Raw genomic sequence first — 22,486 nt, forward strand, 5'->3', positions numbered from 1 at the left:
CTTGCAACCCAAACCATTCTGTGATTCTATAAGCAGTAGAGACATAAAGCTCAGTGAAGTCATCTTCCCTGTTGAATGTATTGAGGGGGTTACTGTTCCCAACGTGTTCTTTGCAGGAGATAAAATTGATGTAGTTAACCTGACCTATGCATAAGTGTGCAAGAGGTATTAGACCAAGTAGATAAACAAGATGTAAGTTGCCAGGAAGGGACAGCATTCACACGAGTTTTGAAGGAAGTCAAACTCAGAAGGGCAAAAATGCCAGCAAACATGTCTAACTGTCATTACACACTGTCACTGTGCCAGAGGACTGGCAGACTGTTGCCCACATCACATCCACAAAAAGGGTTGTTCCGAAAATCCTGCCTCTTAGACTGATCTCTATCCTCGGTAAGATGGCAGAGGCTATAATAAAGAGTAAGATTCATGAGCCTATGGATAGACATGGGCTTTTGGGAAAGGGACAGTGTGCTTGCTACGAAGGGAAGTCCTGTCTCACTAACCACATTGTCTGTGGAAGGGGTCTATAAGCAGCAGGATGAGAGTAATACATCAGACATTTGGATTTCCAAAAAGTCTTTGACGATGTTAGATATCTAAGTTACAGAAACAGCTAAAGTTGCCAAGGAACTGATAAAATAACCTACTATAGACTGAAAGCTGGCTAGAGGACAGGAAGGAAAGCATAGAACTTACCAGATGCATGAGAAACTCAAAAAAAATCCATTATCATGATGTGATGGTGAAAAGATTCATTAGTCAAACGGTATATAATTGCCAAATAAAGTGGACGTACCCAGTGTTACAGAATTTCTTTAAAAGCTGTTTCTTAGATAAAACAAAGCAAAGTCAAGAGGGCTTCTGAATCTTTATCTCAACCTGGTGTAATCTAAGCAGTTCAGTATCACTTGAAGTTAAATAAGTTTGATACCAATTATTATTTAAATAAATTATGAAGTTATTCTAAATTTTATCATTACTAAGTTTATTTCCACAATTAATTTTAAGCACTGACAGAAAACCAGCACAATAAATACAGAAATTGAGAGAAAAACATATTTTATTTGCATTGAGGCAAAAAGAGCTCATCTCATTTAGGTAAAAGAGAGCAAATGATTTAATCAAGTTTTTGAGAATTTACAGACAAACGGAAAAAAAATCATGCTTATCACACCAATATATGATTGAATTTCCTATGTCAAAACTCCCTTCCTTCAGACTTGGCACCATTTTTATTGCCCGGTACAATATTTCATGTCTTCACTTGTCAAAACATCATATTACCTATGTAAACATCTGTTTTGTGTAAACTTCATAAAGTAAATGGGAAAGCCTACTAATTTATTTCCCCACACACAAAAATAAAGTATTAACTAAATATTGAATTAATTGCAGCATATTCTATAGAATTTTGTTTCAACAAGAACTACAGCCTGTTGAACTCATAAGAAAAAGGGTGCAGAAACAAAAAGCAGATGTGCAGTGTCATGCATTAATGTAATAACATTATAAGGCAATAATAAAAAGGTAACTTTTTTTTTAAAGTATACTCGCCAAGACAAAAATCAAGGCTGAGTCTGTTTATTTTGGTAGTGTAGGATTTCTTCTTAGCTCAAGCTTAAGATTCTGTGCAATAACAGTTTTTTTTATTTATTTTTTTTTTACTTTTTCAGTTGAAATTATTCATGTGGAAAGTAAGAAAAACTCTGTTCCCAAAGAATCAACTACAGTAAAAAATGGGGAAAGGAAATATTTGAAGTTAAATACTCCTAAAATAACTAACATGTGAACAATAAGATCACTGCAGAAAAGTTCAGCAGCCTAAGTCAAAAGACTGAGTTAATACTATTTTTATAAGCTTTTTGTTGCTTCTTTGTTCATTTCGTGCTCAGATTGAGTAAGAAACAATATCATATGGCAGTCTGGAAAGCCTGACATCACCAAAGATTTCCTTTATTGTTCAATGCGCCTTTGTAGTGCAAAGCAGAATCAACCTCAACCATTTAAGAAGGAAAGCGAAAAAACATTTCAAAGTTGTTATAATTGATCTCAAAGTAATTATAATATGGTAATCAAAATGACTGTTTTTTTTTTTCCTGTAACTGTAACTTATTCTACTACTAGTCATTTTTACAAACTGCGGTTCACATTAAAACATTTGCTGGTAACAAAAGCTTTTCTTTGAAAACAACACTTTTACATCTAGTCAGGCAGCTTGTGCATATCAGAGCATTCTGTCAAGAGAGACATGGAAAAGGGCGAAGGAGAAAAAGCTGAAATACGGCTACAGCTTATCTGTGCCTCTAGCACACTACAGAATCTCAGGCAGCACTAGAGACAGCAAGTTTCTTCAGATGATCCATAAACACTTGCAAGCTGACATCGTCAGTAAGAATGGGTGCTCCAGACTCCTATAAAAGAAAACACAGAGAATGGGTTATACACATTGTAAAGAAAAAGCATTTTAAGGCACAATATGTTCCGTTAAATAAACGCCTCTCTAAACTGCAGTTTAGAATGACCTTTGAAGCAGATCATTGCTGAAGTTCTCTAACAAAAATACATCCATATTTAAATAAATTTTCATACGTTTACTTAAATTCAGGCATAAACCACAGCTAGGACATGAGGAAATGGCCTCAAGTTGTGCCAGGTGAGGTTTGGATTAGATGTCAGGAAGAATTTCTTCACAGAAAGGGTGTTCAGGCTTTGGAACAGGCTGCCCAGGGAAGTGGTGGAGTTGCCATCCCTCGAGGTATTTAGGGACATGGTTTAGTGGTGGGCTTAGTAGTGACAGTTGATGGTCAAACTTGATGATTTTTTCCAACATAAATGATATTATGATTCTATTCTATGATTCTATGACTACACCCCTTCCCATATTAATGCAGTGAGGCAAAATATTTACATCGATCGTACAAAACTCAGTGTTTTTGACAGCTCCAAATCCTAACTTACAAATTTGTAAAAGTAAATAAAAACTTCTATACCACAACTCCCCTATCATTCCTATCGTAATGGAGCAAAGGTGACAAACGGAAATGTGCAAGCATCACAACTAGTAAATCAGCATTTGCCACTGAAACTCAGACACATCAAAATGAGGAAAGGAAAAAAAAAAAAAGTCCACTGAGAATCTGATCTGAGTGAGGGCCAACTAGCTTTTTTCAAGGAAATCTGGGTTAATCCTTTCCTACAGCTCTGTGCAATCTGAAGAGGCACACAAACATCTGAAGGTCATGCCACTGCAAAATCTGAGCACAAAAGATGAAAACCATTTTGGAGGTATTTTTGTAACTTAATTTTTGACCCCAGAATTCCAAAAAGTTCAAAATGTTTTTTTTTTTAATAATCTTTAAGCAAATTTCCAATCTAAATAAAACAGTAGAATTATTACACAGCAACTCCCTTAAGTCCTTTGAAACAAATTGTCATTACTCCCATTTACAGGTGTATGAAGAATTCCTATAAATCTCAACAAACCAACCTTTTCAAAGGTAATAGGCACCCATAATTCCAAATGAAATCACAACTGTCTGAACTTATTACTAAGTGCTTCAAAACAAAGACAGGAAATTCTTAATGAGGTTGAGCTTCTTAATGAGAACTAGCTAAAGCTGCTTTTCAGTTAACGACCAAGGGACAAATCCAGGAGCAGTAAGTTTTTACTTCACTACATTACACTTGATACACTACACAGCAACTCTCAGGAAAGACCCTCTAAATTGTCTATCAACTTCTGGAGGCAGGATAAGAAGAAAGGATGTTATGCTCCCAATCCTGCCACATGCTAAGCCTGAGCTCTCCTTGTTTAAGAAGCCACGAGGGAATTACAAATAGTTTAATTCTGTGGCAGGATACGATTTGCCACCTTGTGTTTTATGCATGGAAGCAGACAGCATCATCTTCCAGAAAAAAAAAAAACAGCCAATGGAGCTGTTACATATCTAAGAGGTTTTTCCCACAGTGACTGCTGGTGGTAATCCAAGATATTTAAAACACACAAACTCTGATCCTGAAGCTTAACACCTTATTCAATACATGCACGCAGGCTGCTGCTGTCACCACCACCAACAGCAGTAGCTTTGCTCTGAAGACTAGGAACCCTTCATTCTAGTAGGTAAGGAAAAAAAGTATTTTATTTCATGTGGAATACAATGAAAACCAGCAAGGGGCAAGGGCTCACTGAACAATGTACAAGTCTGAAAAGCAGAAAAATTAGCTTTGATTTTGCACAGATCACCTTCAATTTTGTTTTCTGTTCATTTAAAAATTTCAGCGAAGGCATATAGTGAGAATTTAAATTTAATTAATAGTGATTTAGTAACAGGTAGCTGGGCATCTGGTAAGATTTGTGCCATTGACCTCCTCTTTCACTTCTAATTAAAAATTCCAAACAGTTACCAACACAAAGACTAAAGGAAAAAAACACAGAGCTGAAAATAAAGGTATGCTCAAATAAATGCCATATCCAATATAATCTGAAAATTTCAACTGCATCTTCAAAGACTGATCAATACACACTTTCAGAGTAAACAAAATAGAGCTGTATGAAATTAGTTTACCATTATTTTCTGAAAATGGTTTAAATATCATATAAGGCATCCATCTGCTAAAGTTTAAAAAAAAAATCTTTACTTACAATGTTAAAAACCAAACTAGTCATCACCTCCTGAAACATGGTTTCAGTAGCGTGTGGGTGCCCTCTTCAGGTGAATGGGGACTAACATTTTTTTCTGTAGACTCAGTTATGAGCGGAACACATAAAACTACATGAAATAATTCAGGAAGCTCAGGGCAAAAATAAGAGCAAAACCAACTCAGTTTAAAATTCTCTCCCAGCAGTTACATTTTTCATTTCTCAATGATTTTTACTTGGCTCGTCTTTCTTCAATAACAAAAAAAACTATGAAAGCAGCAGGTTATTACGTAGAAAACACATTACAATGCCTCTGGGGAGATTAACACACAATTTCTTATGTTAGCCTGAACTGCATTATTTCCAACATTAAAGGGAAAGCTGCTTTTTCTAATATGCTTCAAAAGGTCTCACTGAGACTTGTCCAGCATAAACAGTTTTCTTAGATCGGTTCAGTAATTGTTTTGGATTTGCATTTACATTTGGAATACCATTTCATTTGCTTAATAATTAAATGAGCAGAAAGCATTTGTCCTATACCATGAGAAATGTCAAAACTTCAGAAATTTCCAGGGAACAGACAAAAACCTTTCAAACTACATGGTTTCTGTGTATGTTGTGGCGGGTACATGAAGAGAGAGACCAGATTGCTGGCTACTTTATCATCTTTGAAGGTAAAAGAGTTTTAAATGGTGCTGTCCCTGACTCAGTAGAAGGTTTTCAAGCATCTTCACTCTGGATCTCAGTGCTCTATCGCACCAGAAGTTTCATTAGAACCAATACATCTCTATGAAAATGTACCCTGATAAAACTAAACTAAACTGACAAAAATCACTGCCATAGAATTGCTGCAGAGCCCTTTTATTCGTGACTTGTACACTGTATGCCCTTTACAAAAATACTTTAAAAGTGCAGTTAATACGTAGATCCAACTGTTTGATGCCATTATATTTTCATGAGAAACTGACACTGCACCAGTATTCACCCACAGCAGTGTTTCTCTTCCCACTATAAAAGCTAAATTTGGAAGGAGTACATGAAACAGGATGCAACATTCAAGAACACAAGCTGCTATAGAAAGTTTAATTTTTGAGCTTATATATAACTTCCTTCCCCACAGACAAGAATGTGAAAAGTGTGGTCAACTGGTCCACACAAATTCTAGGAAATGTCAGTACATTGGTACTGGTGTATTTTTCAGTTCTTTAAAATAAGTTAAAAATTTATTTCTTCTAATGCAAAAAAGTTCTTCAGTCTTTATGTGTGATAAGTGTCCTCATTCTAAGGAATGTGACTATACCTAAGAAAGATGGCTAGACATGAAAGTAGCCTAACAGAAGCTTAAAAGAGAAAAACAGATCACTTTTGTGTGAAGAAATAAAATCCTTTCTTCTTCGGAATTCTGGTGGCATTAGGCCACAACTGCTTTTTTTTGTTTGATTGTTTCAAAACTTGACATTATTACTTTTATGTACACAATGTCTCACTTGATTTCTGAAATATGGAAAAAGAACATAAAATTACATCTACAAGCTTCATCAGCATATTCATACTTACCTGTCCCCATGCATACATATTGTTATGAGTCTGAGAGGGATTTACTTTCGAGAGCAGGAAACGAGCCTTTAAAAAAAAAAAAAAAGCACAAGCAATAGATTAATCTTCTCAAACAAACATTTCTTACACGTACCAGTTCTTATCTGTGGATAAAAACAAGCACAAGATGCCTAGTTAGAAGAGCAAGTAGCCTTTCAATAAAAGCCACTCTCCGGATTCCAATTCCGTTATAATGCAGAATTCTGCATATAACAGCTTCTCAAAGCAGCAGGAAGTAATTTTTCTTTTCCTAAGCACTAGCTAAACAAATGTGAACTTCAGTAAAATATTGATTAAAAGTATCAAAAATAACACAAAGAATACTTCTGTTATTAATCCAAAGACCCTCACAAGTACTATTGTACACGTACAAGTACTCCTACACATCTTACACAAGGAATATGAGAGTCGACAGCATGACAAAAACAGTACAAAATAACAGGATTCACAAATTAGGTGAAAAGATATCAAATATCTGGCTTCGTTAGTTTTAAAATTTCAGATGTTCATTTGCAATGTATATATATTTTAGCAGAGAAATGCATGCCTACTAAAAAAATCTAAAAACATTATTAACACATCACTTTCTAGATTATATAACATACACTTGACTATACCTGGCTTCCTCCATGCTCTGTATCAATATATCTGGGCATTGGAAATCTAGAGTGAAGAATTTCTTGGGCGTCGTCTATTGGAGCTTGAAGCAAATGATGAAAGTTTTCATATTCCGGCATATCTTGGTAACCTGATTTCCGCCACTGAGCTATGGTCTAGGAATAGGAGGAAGAAGTTTAGAACTGATTCACCAATCTTTCTTAGAGAATAAACAGGGCACTTCAGAGAGTCTGCCATTGCTGGCCTCTATTCCATCGCTCATCGCTTTCTGCCTTAGACTATATAAGGTCTTTTTTAAAAGCCTCAATAAATACTGGCTCTAACAAGGTGTGCAAGTAATATACTACTAGTTGTTTTATTTTTTAAAACTCTAAAAACGTGTTGTTTATCTATAGTTCCTTTTTTTTTCTTTATTCTTTGAATGCTAAGCACTTACTCCATGAGGACGTGGTATTATTAATAGTTCTCCAGTATGTATATCTATTACACATCAGAAATAAATATTTATACTGATATTTGTCTTTCATGGCCTGTAGTGCAGCCTCCCAGCCTTTTAGTAGTGAAACTGGCTGCTCAAGATTAACTCAGTGATATGAGCTGTTATTAAGGAAAACTTGGAGGGAATCTCTGCAGGGGTCCCCCTTCTCTGCTTGGCAGCTGTTTTAAGCTGAGGCTCTTACTCCTGGCTCTTAACTAAGCTACACTGCATCCGTCACTGTACCTTGCCAGGTACCCCACTCATCTGGACCTCTGCCTGGGGACTTGACTTCCTGGCCTGAACTCTGACCTGCCTCATGCCCATCAACTCACCTGATGATCTGGCATGATGGCTGAACCTGGCTATTGTCTGCAATTTGCTCTGCTGCCTTGCTCAGGTACTGTGGGGCCAGGTCCTCGCTGGTAAGACCTCAGCCTGCCATGTGATCATGCTCAGCTCCTAGCTCCCCTTCCCTCAAGGAGCAGCCCACCTGAGGGGAAGAAACCCTTGCTGCTTTCTGACAGCATCTTACAAAAATGCAAAGAATATTTTTCTACCTAAAAAGTATTGAAGTTTAGTTACTGTTTTAAAAAATGCAGCTATGAGGACATGTTCCAGAACGTAATTTCCCAAACTCTCAGCTGGGAACCACTTACAGTTGCAAAGCTGTAAACATCAACAGCTCAGATCCTGCAGGACATGAAAGTCACGTGCAAATGCACGTATTTATATTACTAGGGAATGTGTATCTACTCAGCTGCCAGAAGCAATTTCATTTCTCTAGGACAGTACAGATGAAGGGAGTCCCTAAAACATGGCGTTCTGTCTCCTTATCACAGAATAATTCAGAGGTCTAAAGTAAGTGAAAAAGCAGGGGTAAGGAGAAATAATATTCTCAAAAACTTGAAAAATATTCATCTAAAACAAATAATCTGCATACTAAAGTCAATTCACCTCAAACCTGTCAGAAGAAACAGGACTAGACCAAAACAGCAAGTAATGCCAGGTATCCACGTACAGGCACATTGGCAGACCACCAAACTACAAACAATAATTACGATTTTGGTACTGGTTGCACAGATGAAGTCAAGCACTGAAGTGCTTTAGAACTGGGGCTTGACTTTCACAATGTAGCACTCCTACAGAAAAAGGAGTATTTATGTAAAAGAGACTAATCTTACCTCTCCATGATAAATAAGGATCTGGAAAAAGGTGTCCATAAGAAGAATGCGATCTGGTAAAATGCTGCTGCTATCCAGAAGAACAGGCTAAGATTTAAAAATAAATAACAAATTACCAACTGATGCAAAACTGAGCAATCAGATGGCATTACAAGCTCTATGAGTAAGTCACTGAATCTTAGGAACCTTTTCCATCACTTACTAAAGCTCCCTATTTGCTCATTTTCATGTTACACATCTGCAACCCACACGATCTTATTGTAAAGTTATCCACCTTGATTCTGAATATATAACTTCATGAAAGTAATAAAAACAGAATTCATAAACTGAGACTTCTCTCATTATTATGCATTTTACTAGCCTAAGTACCTCCACATCTACCCATGCAATGCCATTAACTTTAATGATATTTCAGTGTGTAAATTTTCAGTGGTTATTCACGTATGGAATTTGGGGGTGGATTTTGGCTTTTTGTTTTTAGTCTTGTCCTTGCAGTTATTATTACTGTGTATATATATCTTCCAATACTGTATACTGTAAATACTGACAGTTTATGAGATCTGATTTAGTATTTGAAGGTTTTAATTTACCTTAAGGGCCGTGTTACTATGTTGGCATTATATGACTTTATTGAATCAATACCATGATTCAATTGTATCAATCATATTAGGGACAACAAAAAATACTAGTTATTCCAACAAAGAGAAAGGAGATTTATTACATATTCTACGCTGAGGTGTCAGCTACCATTTCAATCAAGTGGGAGCTTGATCATCACCCACATGAATAACTTTTATTTATATATGGGAGAATTATCTCACACTTCTGAGTATTTCTTCATAAACTGCCACACTACTTTAATTTAAATTTCACTATTAAAAGTCTTCATCCACCCAACAAAAAAAAAAATCCTAACAAAAAGTTGGAGTCCCAGCCTGTCAAGATCCTTGCCTACTATGTTTATTCTCACTGTCTTACAGTTTCCTCACTCTATCTTATCTGACTACTTTTGTTGTCTCCTATCTTACCCTTCTTTAACAAGCTTCTTTAAAGATCATCTTTTTATTTTAGGTTTATACAGGATATGCCATGATATGGTCAACTGGGAGGTTCTGTACCAAATATGGTAACCACATCAAAATTAGAAGCTTTGGATGAGAGTATTAAAGGTGGAGGGAGTTTTATATGTTTCAAATAAACAACTCTTCTTTCAAAATCCACTGAAAAATTACATTTTGAAATAAAAACATTTTTGTCAATATTTACATTCTGGCACCACATAAACAAAAACTGCTCTCAAAAACTAGCAAAAAAATTATTCCTTAGTTTAAAACACGATCTCTTAACAAAATGACTTTTACTCTCAGGACTGCTACATCAGAATTCTGAGATATACCTCATTCATATATTTGTTCTATATAAAATCAATATTGCTTCTCAAGTAATAAATTGAGAAACAATACGTTTTATAACATGTATAACAATAAGGACACCCTGTCTCTCTCAAAATAGGATCTTTTAATCTACAATTAGGTTACATATAATGGTACCTCTGGAGGTCCATTGAAGGAGTAGGCATAGAGAATTGGCTGAACCATGATAAGTGACTGGGTTAGATCTTGACGCATAAAATGGTGACGATAGTACGAGCTCTCATCTGGACTGTTGTTAAAAACTTGTAAGAAAGGAGATCTTCTCAAGTGAAACATGAACTGCAAAACAAAAATAATTTATTTGAACATTCACAAAATAGAGTTGTACAAGGAGAGATTTATTTTTTTTCCCCCCACAAAATGAAGTACATTTGAATTCTAAGTACCACAGTAAATTTGAATTCCAAGTCACAGAAACACAGAATGGGGTAAGGCTGGCAGGAACCTCTGGAAATCCCCTGGTCCAACTGCCTGCTCAAGCAGGGGCACCTAGAGCAGGCTGCCCATGACCACGTCCAGGTGGCTTTTTAAAGATCTCCAAGGAAGGAGACTGCACAGCCTCTCTGGGTTGTGTCACCCACACAGCAAAGAAGTGCTTTCTGATGTTTAGACAGAACCTCTTCTGTTCCAGTTTGTGTCCATTGCCTCTTACCCTGGTACGGAGCACCACTGAAAACAGCAAGTCCTGTAACTTTTCTAATTTGTATCTGTACCTTTACCATTTTTATATACTCACATGACAATGAGTCAGAGAGATCAGCTTAACTAATCACAAACTAAGTTGCATCAAGTTAACAGGAAAAAGCACACTAACATGGCAAAATTATTTCAACTAACAAAGTTCATAAGCAAATCCTTTCATTGCTGTATCCATCTCTCCACAACGCTTCACAGAGAGATTGGTAGAAAACTTGAACAGAAGTATCACGGAAATCTGTGACAGTCCAAGAATAACACAGATTTGAGAGCTAACAGAATGGAGAAATTTATTAAAATGGAGTATTAGCAAAGAACCTATTTAAAGTTTAATATACTGAAGTTGAAGTTCACTTCACCAGTGAAATGCTTCTTCCCGGGTGAGTACTGTGGGGAGTTGGCCAAGGGCCCCTGCCACTCAGGTACCAGCTGGGCATTGGTCAGCAGGTGGTGAGCAACTGCAATGTCATTCATTCACATTATTTGCTTTGTTTTTTGTTTTTCTTTGTGTGGTGGTTTTCTTGGTTGTTGTTTCTTTTTTTTCCTTTTCCTTTCTTATTAAACTGTCTTTATCCCAACCTATGAGTTTTCCAACTTCTGCCCTTCCACTTCTCTTCCCCTCATCCCACTGTCTACCAGTGTTAAACCAAAGGCCTTTTCATTCTGATATCCAGTGTAAAGTCTTATTTTACTCTGTGCTACAATGCCACTTCCTTCCCTAAGCATTCTTTCGTTATCCCTGATAAATAAACCTTCCTTCTACTCACCTGTGGGTAAAGTGAAAAGGTTTCTGAAAATCTGAAAGAGCTTGGATCGTCTTTGTGATACTCTCCAAATTTCTGACACTGTTGTAAAAGAAAAATGTATCTAAGCTAAGACACACAGCAGCTTGATCATGCCATTACTGTAAGTTTTTTTGTTTTTAATAGACATATGATTTAAGGTGCCTACACTTTGTAAGGAAACCTGGCAAAAAAAACTGACATCAGTTCTTAACAAGCAGTGACTTCCTTGCACACGAGGCTTTAATCTTTTTTTCTGTTTTTTATTTAAATCATCAAGCAGACTTAGATAATTAAACATCCCTGAAAAACGTTTGAAATAAAATTATTAATAATTACTTATTAATAATTTATAGTTAAGAAATAATATTTTTTAAAATTGAACTTTTGAAAATAAATAAATGGCTTTCTAGGGTTTTGTTTGTTTTATTTGTTTTTTGCTTAAAATACTTAATCTACAATATCACTAGAGGCACCAGAAAGTACATAAAACTTTAATTGCTGCTAGCATCATGCTAGATTTTCCCTCAGTTGCTGGCAGTGACCAGCTGCTGAAGACTGAGGAGATATTAATAAATGTACTAAAAACAGAGATGTTCTTGCATCATTTAAAATAGAAACTCTCAGTTAATTCTTGTGGAAATGTAGCATTCAGTCCCACTTCCCCTCCCAGCCCCCAGTCCCGCTTTTTAGAAACAACCACTGAACACTAGTCATTTAATAAAGATATTGCCTAGAGATGAGAAACCAATTTAATTGAGTCCTTTTTACCAGTCGTATAAGTTGTCTGTCCAGCCATCTAAGCACATCAGGTCCCTCCTCTGTCTCTGCTCTATACACTGCCAATCTAGCCATGAGAATTGCAGCAGCCTCCTGGTCAAAAGATGCGGCAATGTTTTGAATCTGTGTCTGTGCATCTGCCCAGCTGCAAAATTAAAATACGTATTTGCATCACCATGAAAGGAAAGGTGTCCAACTTCAAAATATCCCTTCAAAATTAAGGCAAAGAAAACAGTGTTAGCAGTTCAACAGGCAAAATGATGCTGTACCTTCAAAAATCTACCAAGTATAAATGAGTAGTCTCTCAGTTAACCATTCTTTTTTCTTTAATTAGAAATGTCCCTTATCTGCAGAAATGCCATAGAAGAGAAAGCAATGCCAATTATGAAAGTTATTGTATTGAAAAATTGACAAATTATAAAAAGTTACAGAAAATACCGTCCGCAAAGCTAATGACACATTTCCACACCAACAGCTTTCTTGTATACCTGTTCTGGAATATAATTTTTTGTCCTTCTCAGTTTACAAGGTGTACTATTACTCTGTTCTTTTACCATTCACCAAGATGATTTTACTAATACCATAAACATTCACGTGATACTCCTATTAACATCAAGGGTATTGATTTTTAATAAATTGAGTTTTCCATCACATTACCAATTAATAATCTCCTTTATCTTAAAGGGAACATCATTTGACACTGAAAAATACCTCTATAATATTAAAGAGCATTTTCCAAAATTAAGTAAATTGACTCAAGGAAGCTACAGGTGAAGATTATACATGGAAGAACAGGTATATTCAAAGCCCCTGAACTGCAACTAGCACTCACAAGCTAAGGTAGGAGGTGACATTTATCATTCCTTAAGTCTAACCATTTCCTCAATTTAGGCCACAGAATTTCACCCAATGTTTCCTCTTTGTGTTACCCAAAATCACTTGGGTTACTTCAGAGCTCTCCCATAGCATGATTACGCAGCCATTGCAAGCTCGTGGAAAAGAAACAGCCCACAGAACAGCATAGGCAATTGTCCCAAAGGTATGATCGTGCCTTCACCACCTGTGGCACTACATAACCCAAAACAGTGGACTGGTTATAAAATTTAAAGATTAAAAGGCAAACACGTATCCTCTTTTTCAGATATGATTCATCACAGGAAAAAAAACACACATACTTTCTGGCAACTGTGGTCACTCTGATACGTCTCTGTCCACTGGAATGCTGGTACTGAGTCACAAACTGGATTGCACCTCGTCCTCCTTGAGGAATTGGAGCATTGTGCTAAGCGTGGGAGGAAAAAAAAATACATGGAGGAGACTGTAAAGATCTTGCAGCGTAATTTGAAAATGGATAAACAAATTATTAGAAAATTATAAAATTCTTAACAAAAGGCAGCTGAAATTCTGTAAATCCATTGACTGATGCTTTTATCATACCAACTATCTCTACCAAACATGGCTAATAAACGTGGAGACTGTCAAGGCATATCAGGAGCAGTTGCTGCCTCCACCAGATACCCTTAAAGGAATGGATGCTCTCTCCTTCCACCTAACCCCAGACAATACTTTCAAAGGGGCTGTGTTACAATTGCTCATTTCATTAGATTCTGTTTGTCCTGTGATTCTAGTGAATCACTTGGTGTTCAATGAAACTGATACTATTCTAAAATGTTGATAAATGATTTCCGTAAAGCAACATCAAAACTTGTACATTGGGACCCAGGTGTACTCTGAAACTTCAAAACTCTATCAGTAGAAATGCAGGTCTATATACTGTCAACAAGATAAGTAATTTCAAATGAGGACAATTGAAATCAAATATGACATACCACGACCAGACCAGTTTGAGAGTTAGTAATAAATAAGACTAAAATAAATATACAAAAAGCAAAGTAAGAACAGGCTAAGGTAAGTTGAAATTTTAAAACCTACAATCTTCCAGTAAAGTATACAATATGGTATACTAAATATATAGAAATCACAACCAACACACTACTTCCCTAGCTGCAAACATTTGGAAGAAGGGAGAATACTAGAAGGGAACAGTACATTTCCTTGTCCTGTTTTTTATCCTGTTTCCCAGTAACCCCTGTGGGAGAGAGGAAGCCAGACTGTACGTCTGTGATGTGTTTCAGTGAAGCCAATCTTTACTTGCTTTACTTACAAACTGAGCAATAAAAGCTTAATTAAAATGTAACATTATGGAATAATTACCTTGTAACTGAAACATTAGAGAAATATTGCAAAGGACTTTAAAATAAATGGATTACAGTATTTTCATATATTCCAACTGACTTACATTTTGTTAAGTAATACTCTGAAAAGAAAGATTTGGACTTGGATTATCAGCAACACAGAATAGCAACATCATTCGTATCCCTGCTGCTGTGGTTGATGGAATGACAAAAAAAACCCTACACACAGGTTTCTGAAGTCACATAAAAATCAAATTATTGTGCTTACTAGAGAAGTAGACAAATATGTAATACCTGGTTGACCACCTCAAAGTAAAGTGCAAGTGTTGTAGTAGGATTAAGTCCACAAATCTTCCACTGACAAGTACCTCCTGTTCCAATCTCCTGTAAATAGATTTCATATAATACTTCATAAAACAGAATTATTGTTGTGTTTGCAACACAGCATCTGGCTACTACAGGTGATGTTTTACAACTGTGCTGTCACAGGTTTTCTCCCTGCTCACTCTGCCATCTTCTCAAAGGTAACACTCTCGCAACAGTGGAGAGAGAGAAAGAGAATTGCCAGAAACAAGAAAATCATGGAGCGCTCGTGCTGGGAATTCAGGATTAAGCAAGGCACAGATATCTGTGCTGAAAGAAACTTTAAGAGTGTATCTGATAAAAATCCTAAAACAAGGAGAAATACTTTTATATCAGTTCTCTCCTGAAAGTATGTGACAACCCCCAGTAAAGTCAACAACCCTTAAATATTTTATATTTTTTGAAAGAATTAAAAAGAGTGATACGTATCATCATACAATCATACAAAGATTTGAGAAGAAAGAAGGTTAATTTGTTTTTCTGAAAGCAGTATGTATTTCAGAAATTCTTACATCCCTGCTTCAATTTCTGTTACTGAAGAGATAAGAGACTGAATGTCTCGTTCACAATCATTTTTTTTTTCTTAGTACTTGCCTGAGACAGAATTTTTATTTTATAATATTTTTAGAGAAATTGGCAGTTTTCAGTTTAGTGAATCACTTTAAATTACAACATTAACAAAAAATGTGCTCAAGTGAAACACCACTTCCAACGCACACCATAATGAACTTCTAGTAGGTAGTTTACATGGTATGTAAGTACATAGTTACATAGTCTCTAGTAACTAACAAGGGATCTGTATACAGATAGTGACCTATTTGAAATGACAATTCCTTTTTGTCATCAAAACAATACAAATATCCAGAGATACCAATTTTAAAAAGCCAAGTCAGTCATTCATATCTGAACAAGCAAAAATAAACAAAATATACATTCAAGGAGAATTATACTGACAACAGTTAACACTGTGCTTGTACTCAAAGTATTAGGGCTAAATTAGTTGTCCAGTTACCATCTTAAACAAGCTGCATATACCTACATTTTATTTGCACATTTTACCTCAAAAATTAATTCAGATAATTTCAACAAAAGGCTTTTGAGATAGAAATTAATTATGATGTAATTGCAAAGCAACACATACAAATTCACAATTAAATTTTCTATTACCCCCTATGATTTAAGTATGTAGTTTAAATAATGAGATGTACATTTAATTGCTTTGGGGAGGCATTATAACTTTTGTTGCAATACACACAATCACTCAGATGATGATGTAAGAAAATCTGTGCCAGACCACTGAGAGAAAAAAGTTAATTATATGGTTACATCTTTTTGAATTTAAAAATCTCAGTAAGTATAAGAAAAAATTAGCTATGAAAAATGCTTGAGAGTAGGCCACTTGTAAGCACTTGCACACTATCAAGTGCTCTATTATGCAGAGATTATTAGGAACAAAAAATGAGACTTCTGAAATTTACGACATCTGTTTACTTGTAGGAATTGTTTTTGATTGGTAATCAAAAATAAAACTAAACTGCAATAATATTATTTGATAAGAAAATAAGTGATTAAAGTCTGTTGTAAATTTAAGGGAGCTACTTCAGGAGCCTGTAATAGCTGGATACTCCAAGCAATTAATTAAATGAGTATATGGTGAAATAGCTACCAAATAATACGGGTGGGGAGTAAGATAAACGGGATGTTCCCACACTTATCTTCTCCTGTTCTCTCAGTCTTTCTAAAGAAAATATTTTATGATTCTCTGTTTGGATAAAAGGATAAGCTTTCATTTAAACAATAAATCACACTCACTTTTAGCTTGGTTTCTGCTACAACAGCATATTGCTTTAAAATTGGTATGGATAAGCTACCACTCAACTGACAAACATAACCATATAACAAGGGACCTGCAAGGTCTAATACAACTCATATCTAATCTAGCAGTGAACATGAGCTTACCCAAAGAGCAGCCCGAGTGTATTTAATTTGAAATTGTAAAAAACGAACACAATTTATTCCATTTATGGAAGAGGTTTAGCCTCTCTCTTCATATCTAAAAATCCTAAATCCTACTTTTCCATAATGGAACATTACCTTCAATTTCAGCAAGATTTACTCACATTTTCTGAGACACAAGGTCCTTTAGAATTGAGAGAGACACAGGGTCCAATAGCTCCAGAAATCTTTACTTCTCTTGAAGTCTTCATATTTAAAAGAAAAACATACATTAATACACCACACCAAGAACTCGGACTTTACCATTAATTAATAAAAAACTCATTGCATATCAGACTTATTATACCCTTAGAAAAGATTATACACGTAATGCTTGACACATTTAGAGAAATTTTTCACGTGCTCACACTGAACACTGAATTATGTATGTTAGCTTTAACAATTAGTATATCTGAAATAACAGCATGAATGTATGTTAAAACATAGCGAAGAACTTCTGTTATTTATAAACCTGAGAACCTAAAATGCATAATGTTCATTTTCTAGCAAAGTCATTACAATATTCAAAACAGATTAAAACTTAAGACTTATAGGGTAAGTCTGTACATATCCCACGGTGAATTCATACACAGAAGATGCAGATCTTCTAAACATATGTTTCTTAAAACAAAATCCTTTTATTTACATTCTTCCAATGTAATTTTCCTGTTTGAACATTCCTCTATAACTGAGGCTCTGTTACCGCATTTTCCAGGATCTTTCAACAAATTTCACAATAACACTTGTATGAAAAAGAGGGTTTGATTATTTGTCCAGGTAGTTAAAAATTAAACAGACTTTTGTTAAAAAATAAAATAGCCCCAAATTCTTCTACCAGGCACTGTTGCAATACAGGAAAGATCATGGAAGCCTACATCTGAGCCTAGAGCACACTCAGCTCTAAGCTTCTCACAAGAGAGAAGATAAAAATGAACATTGTTGAAGTGCCTGAATGGATTCTGATAAGGATGGAAAATGAAAAGAAAGTTTTCCTGCACTATACAGAGAACCTGGACCTAATCCAAGAAATGCTCACTATTGATAGCAAAATCTAAGCACACAGCATTGTGAGTTTCTAATTTTAAGACTAATTTTAGTTCAGTCTCCCTTTCAGCTGTCACCGAATGCAGGGTAAAAAGGAATTAACGTTTTATCTAATTCACATTTACAGAATCATGCAACTGCAAAGAGGTAACAAGGTAGTAACAGCTGTGTCCAAGCTAACCCTGAGGCATCTCTTAATTGTGTTCCTAAAAATTCCTTAAAGGACAGATTCTGAAGTTCACAGCCATTCTATGCCAGTGTTTCACTAACACACTGCATTTTTTATTCTTACCTTTATTTCTAATGTGCCACCAAATCCCATTTTAAATTGTCCTTGCATATCTTTTGTGAATACTCTCTGAAAGGTCTGTTTGAATAAAGATGTGTTGAAAGAGTCTCCCATTACCATGTAGCCTCTAGACAAAAACATAAAACAAAAAACAAGAACTCAAGTTAAAAGAGATGATTTATCATGCAATTATTTTGCACATGGGATTTATATAGCTTACTTCTATTAAAGCCTAAAACTAGGTATGTTTTTGTCTTCTTGACTATCATGAAGGTAACACTCTGCTAAATGTTAGCGATGAATTTAAGTGAGCTTCTCATCCAATCAGCAAGTTAAGGTCATTGTGATTATAATATATAACAAAATCTTTCACTGGGAAAATTCTACATTGGACTTGAGCACGACAAATGTCTCATAACCTTCTCATGCAAAGTCAGCTACCTAATTCTAACATTCAATATTCCAAACATATTTCCACACCATTTTCTTTTGTATATGCATTCATTCAGGTTTAAATCTATGCTTAAAAAGCGTGATTTGTTTTTATGTTTAGCAGTCTTCTGTGGATATTGCAGTGATTGCCACTCATCCTGAAATATCATATACTGCATTTAGGAAATAATAATGGGAGATACTACTATTATTCAAAAATATTAATGAATAACATTCTTAAAATCTGTTAATAGGTCAAACATTACGTCTGAAAGAAGTTATAGAAGTTTTCATGAGTTTTTCTTCATCTTACTCAAAGATGGAAGACAGACATGGGCAGAATCAGAAATCCTTCCCTGTAGGCAGAATTTAACCAAATAGAAAACAGGAAAAGCTGTAGGAGAAATAGGCAAGCTACACACAAAGCCTAGTTTTGCTGTAAGAGCAGAAACAGGGTATGGTGAGTCACAAGAGCAGAACATAAGAGCAGAATTACACTGTAATATACAGAAAAATATAGCCTGAATTTAATGCAAAAAAGTTAATGCAAAAAATAAGTCAAATGTGCAGGTAAAGTCAACATACAGCTCCTGAACAGTGGAAACTCCTACGTGAAGGCTATACATACAACTCTGGAAAGAAACTATTTAGCACTGGCTTGCATGGCCAAGCTGGCCTGAAACTCAGTTTGGAAAAAAAAAAGAGTATGGAAGAAGAATTTGCAGGATTTACAAAATGAATTAGGTGGTTAGAATACAACCAAGGGTCAAAAGCTATCCCAGGCTGTAGATTTGCATAACAGAAAGGGTGAGTGTGCCATCCACAATGACAGAAAACACAGGACTGGTTCAGGAGAAAGACTGGAATTTGCTTTGATCAGATTAAAATGAACAGATGGCAAGACACGCCGGAGGAATGCAAGAGCATGCATGAAACACAGAACTGGATAGATGGAACAAAATTTAGGAGCAACAAGACGTATCAGTTATGCAACCTGATAATCACCTGAGACATCAGCTGAAGTTATGTACAACAGTATCTAGAAGAAGGGCATAAACAAGACGGAATAACACAGTTTTGTACCACTCTGAACAGCAAGAAAAAGCATAACAGGTCCTTATCTTTACTGAAGCCTAAGGTTTACATACACACACACCAGTACATAGGATAAAGTGTTTAAGATAGTCACGTTATTTAGGCTTCAGGCAGATCATATGAAAGAAAAACAATACAAAGCCTTCTGATAAACACAGTTATGGTGACAAATTCCATCACAAATGCAACCATCACAGTAAATCGGAGTTTGAAAAAAAATGCAGGATGTTTTTGCCAAGTTTTCCTGTTAAATAGTTCAAAAAAGTAAAAAAAGAAAAAAAAAAAGCATCTTCACATACTACTTAAAAATGAACGGGCACATACCCAGTGTAGTTGGGACAACACTTCATCTCCAGAAGACCAGTCTGATCCAATGCACATGCATATATGTCAACAACATGACCATTTGTTGCAGCCCGATTAGCCAGTGCTTCAAAATGCTAAATCCAAGATGAAAATACAGTTCATAGCAATTTATGATGTGAACACTCATCTTTACATTAAATCCTAGACTCCACAAATTTTTCTAGAACATCATTATCTGACTTTACTCACATCATATTCTAATAAAAGATTTTTTTTTTCCTGAATTTTAGTCTGGAATTTCAACACCTGTGTTTTATTTTCTGACCAGCTGAGAACGTGACGCACCCTAGAAGACCAATAGTTGCTACTTAAAGTAGAAAATTACCTTGATTTTTTCTTTTTCAACTGTGTGTTAATGACTAGATCCAAATCACAGAACTGAATTTACTTCTCTAATCTCAAGCATTTACAATGACAGGTGCCTGTGACTGAGCTAATAATTTGGCTTTCATTATAATCAGTCAAGATTAATTCACCAGGTTTTGGATGAAGTTCACCTGCCCAAATGTACATTTAGGATGAAGGGAACCGGGCCTAAACACTACTGACTAACCATCCCTGCAACTACAGAGATGTTCTTGAGCAGTTGTCTTAGAAGTAGACAGCCTCACGCTAAATATCCCATTTAGTAACATGAATCTGCACCAAGATAAATCTGGGAAACACTCCAAAGAACTTTAATAGGAGCTGGACAGAGTTCTAAGTCAATATACTGACATTTTTGGAGAAGTTTCTGAAGACATTCAGAGACATTTTAACAAAAACACACAATTCCCACCTTTGCTACCACTACTAACAGTATTTTACAGTGCCAGACAATGTAAATGTTTACTTAAAGTGCATAAAACATCACCCATTATCTTCTCTTACCTTAGTGCCCTTTTTAACATATTTAGCATTGTCTTTTTCAATGTCATGCCAGGATCTTATAGGTAACTTCAGTTCATCCCCTACAACCATCCCAGGTCCTTGTGTAGCTGGTCCTCCAATGAACATCATTATACGTGCACCGGTGTTAGGAAAAGTGCACTGCAGGAAATAACAGACAAATGAAACCACCAGTTTTTGCTACAAATTGAACAGAAGAAATAGCTATACACGTATTTACCACGCTAATAGGATTCTAAAAATAATGGTATTTTTTTTCTCCAAAACCTTACATTCCTTGCTAATTCAAAGTCTCAAACTTACCTCATTAAAATGTATATTTAAACACCTGCAATATGCTATGCATGTATGGGATGATATTCATCAGAATCATCACACTAATCTAACATGCAACAATTACTAAAGCTTTTACATATTGACTGGGACAGCTTTTCTACAACAAGATACCTATTTACATATTAGCCCAACTGTAGTTAAAGCTATTACCTCAAGGAGTCCTACAGCTATAGAAAGAGCCACTCCAGAGGAACGTAAGGGCCTTTTCCCTTGTGGAACGGGCCAAGGATCCCGCTGCAGTTCACCCAAAAGATCAGTAAGATTCATATCAATCTTCTGCACTGGTTGCAAAAATCTGGAAAGAAACACATGGAATTGATTTAGATTGTAATTTTAATATAAAAATTATACCAGTTGCTCACCTGCAACAAAGATGACACATATCAGCAATATCAGACATTCTAGTCTGGATTCAGAGCAATGCCTCTGCTTCACCAAGACAATGCAGTTTGGGAAATTTTCAACTTAAGAAGTTCAACAAAGAGTTCATAAAACAAAAATTTGCTGACTTAGAAATGTAGCGACTATCCAGAAAGAACCATGCCTAACCAAAAGAACACAGCAGATAATCACCTAAGAATCTCAAAAAGAAACAAGCTTTGCTACTTCAGTGAAAGAAAAAATATACATATATATCAAACATCAGAATAAACATTAACACACAAAGAATTTCTCTCACAAGACTCAAACAACAGCCAACAATTTCCAACTGAGACACAATAGGGGAGGAGCAAGGAGCAGAATACAGAAAAAGGGAAGACAAAACTGGACATTGACATAAAAGAGAGGCATTGAAGCAGCCATTAATACCTTCCAGCATACCAACCAACAGGGACACAGGCATACTATAGATCTGTAACTAACTAAGTAACACATTCTCAGAACATTTCCAAAATGTCATCTAGATAATTTGACTACCACACCTTATGTCTTTTCTTCCCAATACAAACTGCCAGGACAGAAACAAGCTACAGCCACCGTTTTCCAAGTGAATTTGTGACCAACCAGAAGGTTCAACTCTTGGTTGATTTTTTCCATTATCACATGACATAAATTTTCCAGCAAATCAGTGTAGCCAAAATGAGTTTTTAAATGTTTTAAGCACATTACCTGTTAGAAGGTGGTGGCTGTTGCACTTGAGGACCCCGGCCGACTTGTGAAACAGCTACTTTTGTCAGTCCTAGCATTTCCTGCAGTCAAATAAGTAAGATTTCAGTAAAAAAAAAATTGTTAGCAAACTATTTGAAGTTCATCATCATCTCGGTAACTTCTTTTTGTTT

General features: G+C 35.7%; 1 protein-coding gene across 6 annotated transcripts in view; it reads right to left on the minus strand.

The window, feature by feature from the left end:
* Positions 1–1,042: 1,042 nt before the first annotated feature.
* SEC23A (SEC23 homolog A, COPII coat complex component) overlaps positions 1,043–22,486 on the minus strand; it is a 28,602-nt gene continuing 7,158 nt past the window's right edge. For all 6 annotated transcript variants that reach the window (XM_083837591.1, XM_083837590.1, XM_083837595.1 and 3 more), the window contains 15 exons: positions 22,317–22,396; positions 21,357–21,501; positions 20,853–21,011; positions 19,941–20,056; positions 18,093–18,216; positions 16,882–16,962; positions 14,693–14,782; positions 13,379–13,485; positions 12,195–12,348; positions 11,409–11,486; positions 10,063–10,224; positions 8,513–8,599; positions 6,853–7,008; positions 6,197–6,262; positions 1,043–2,411 (listed from right to left, as the gene is read on the minus strand). In XM_083837591.1, coding sequence (XP_083693717.1) covers positions 2,322–2,411; positions 6,197–6,262; positions 6,853–7,008; positions 8,513–8,599; positions 10,063–10,224; positions 11,409–11,486; positions 12,195–12,348; positions 13,379–13,485; positions 14,693–14,782; positions 16,882–16,962; positions 18,093–18,216; positions 19,941–20,056; positions 20,853–21,011; positions 21,357–21,501; positions 22,317–22,396 — 1,695 coding nt within the window. In that variant the 3' untranslated portion in view covers positions 1,043–2,321. The remainder of the gene's footprint in view (positions 2,412–6,196; positions 6,263–6,852; positions 7,009–8,512; positions 8,600–10,062; positions 10,225–11,408; positions 11,487–12,194; positions 12,349–13,378; positions 13,486–14,692; positions 14,783–16,881; positions 16,963–18,092; positions 18,217–19,940; positions 20,057–20,852; positions 21,012–21,356; positions 21,502–22,316; positions 22,397–22,486) is intronic.

The sequence above is a fragment of the Anser anser genome (assembly GCF_964211835.1).
Source record: "Anser anser genome assembly, chromosome: 5".
NCBI lineage: Eukaryota > Metazoa > Chordata > Aves > Anseriformes > Anatidae > Anser > Anser anser.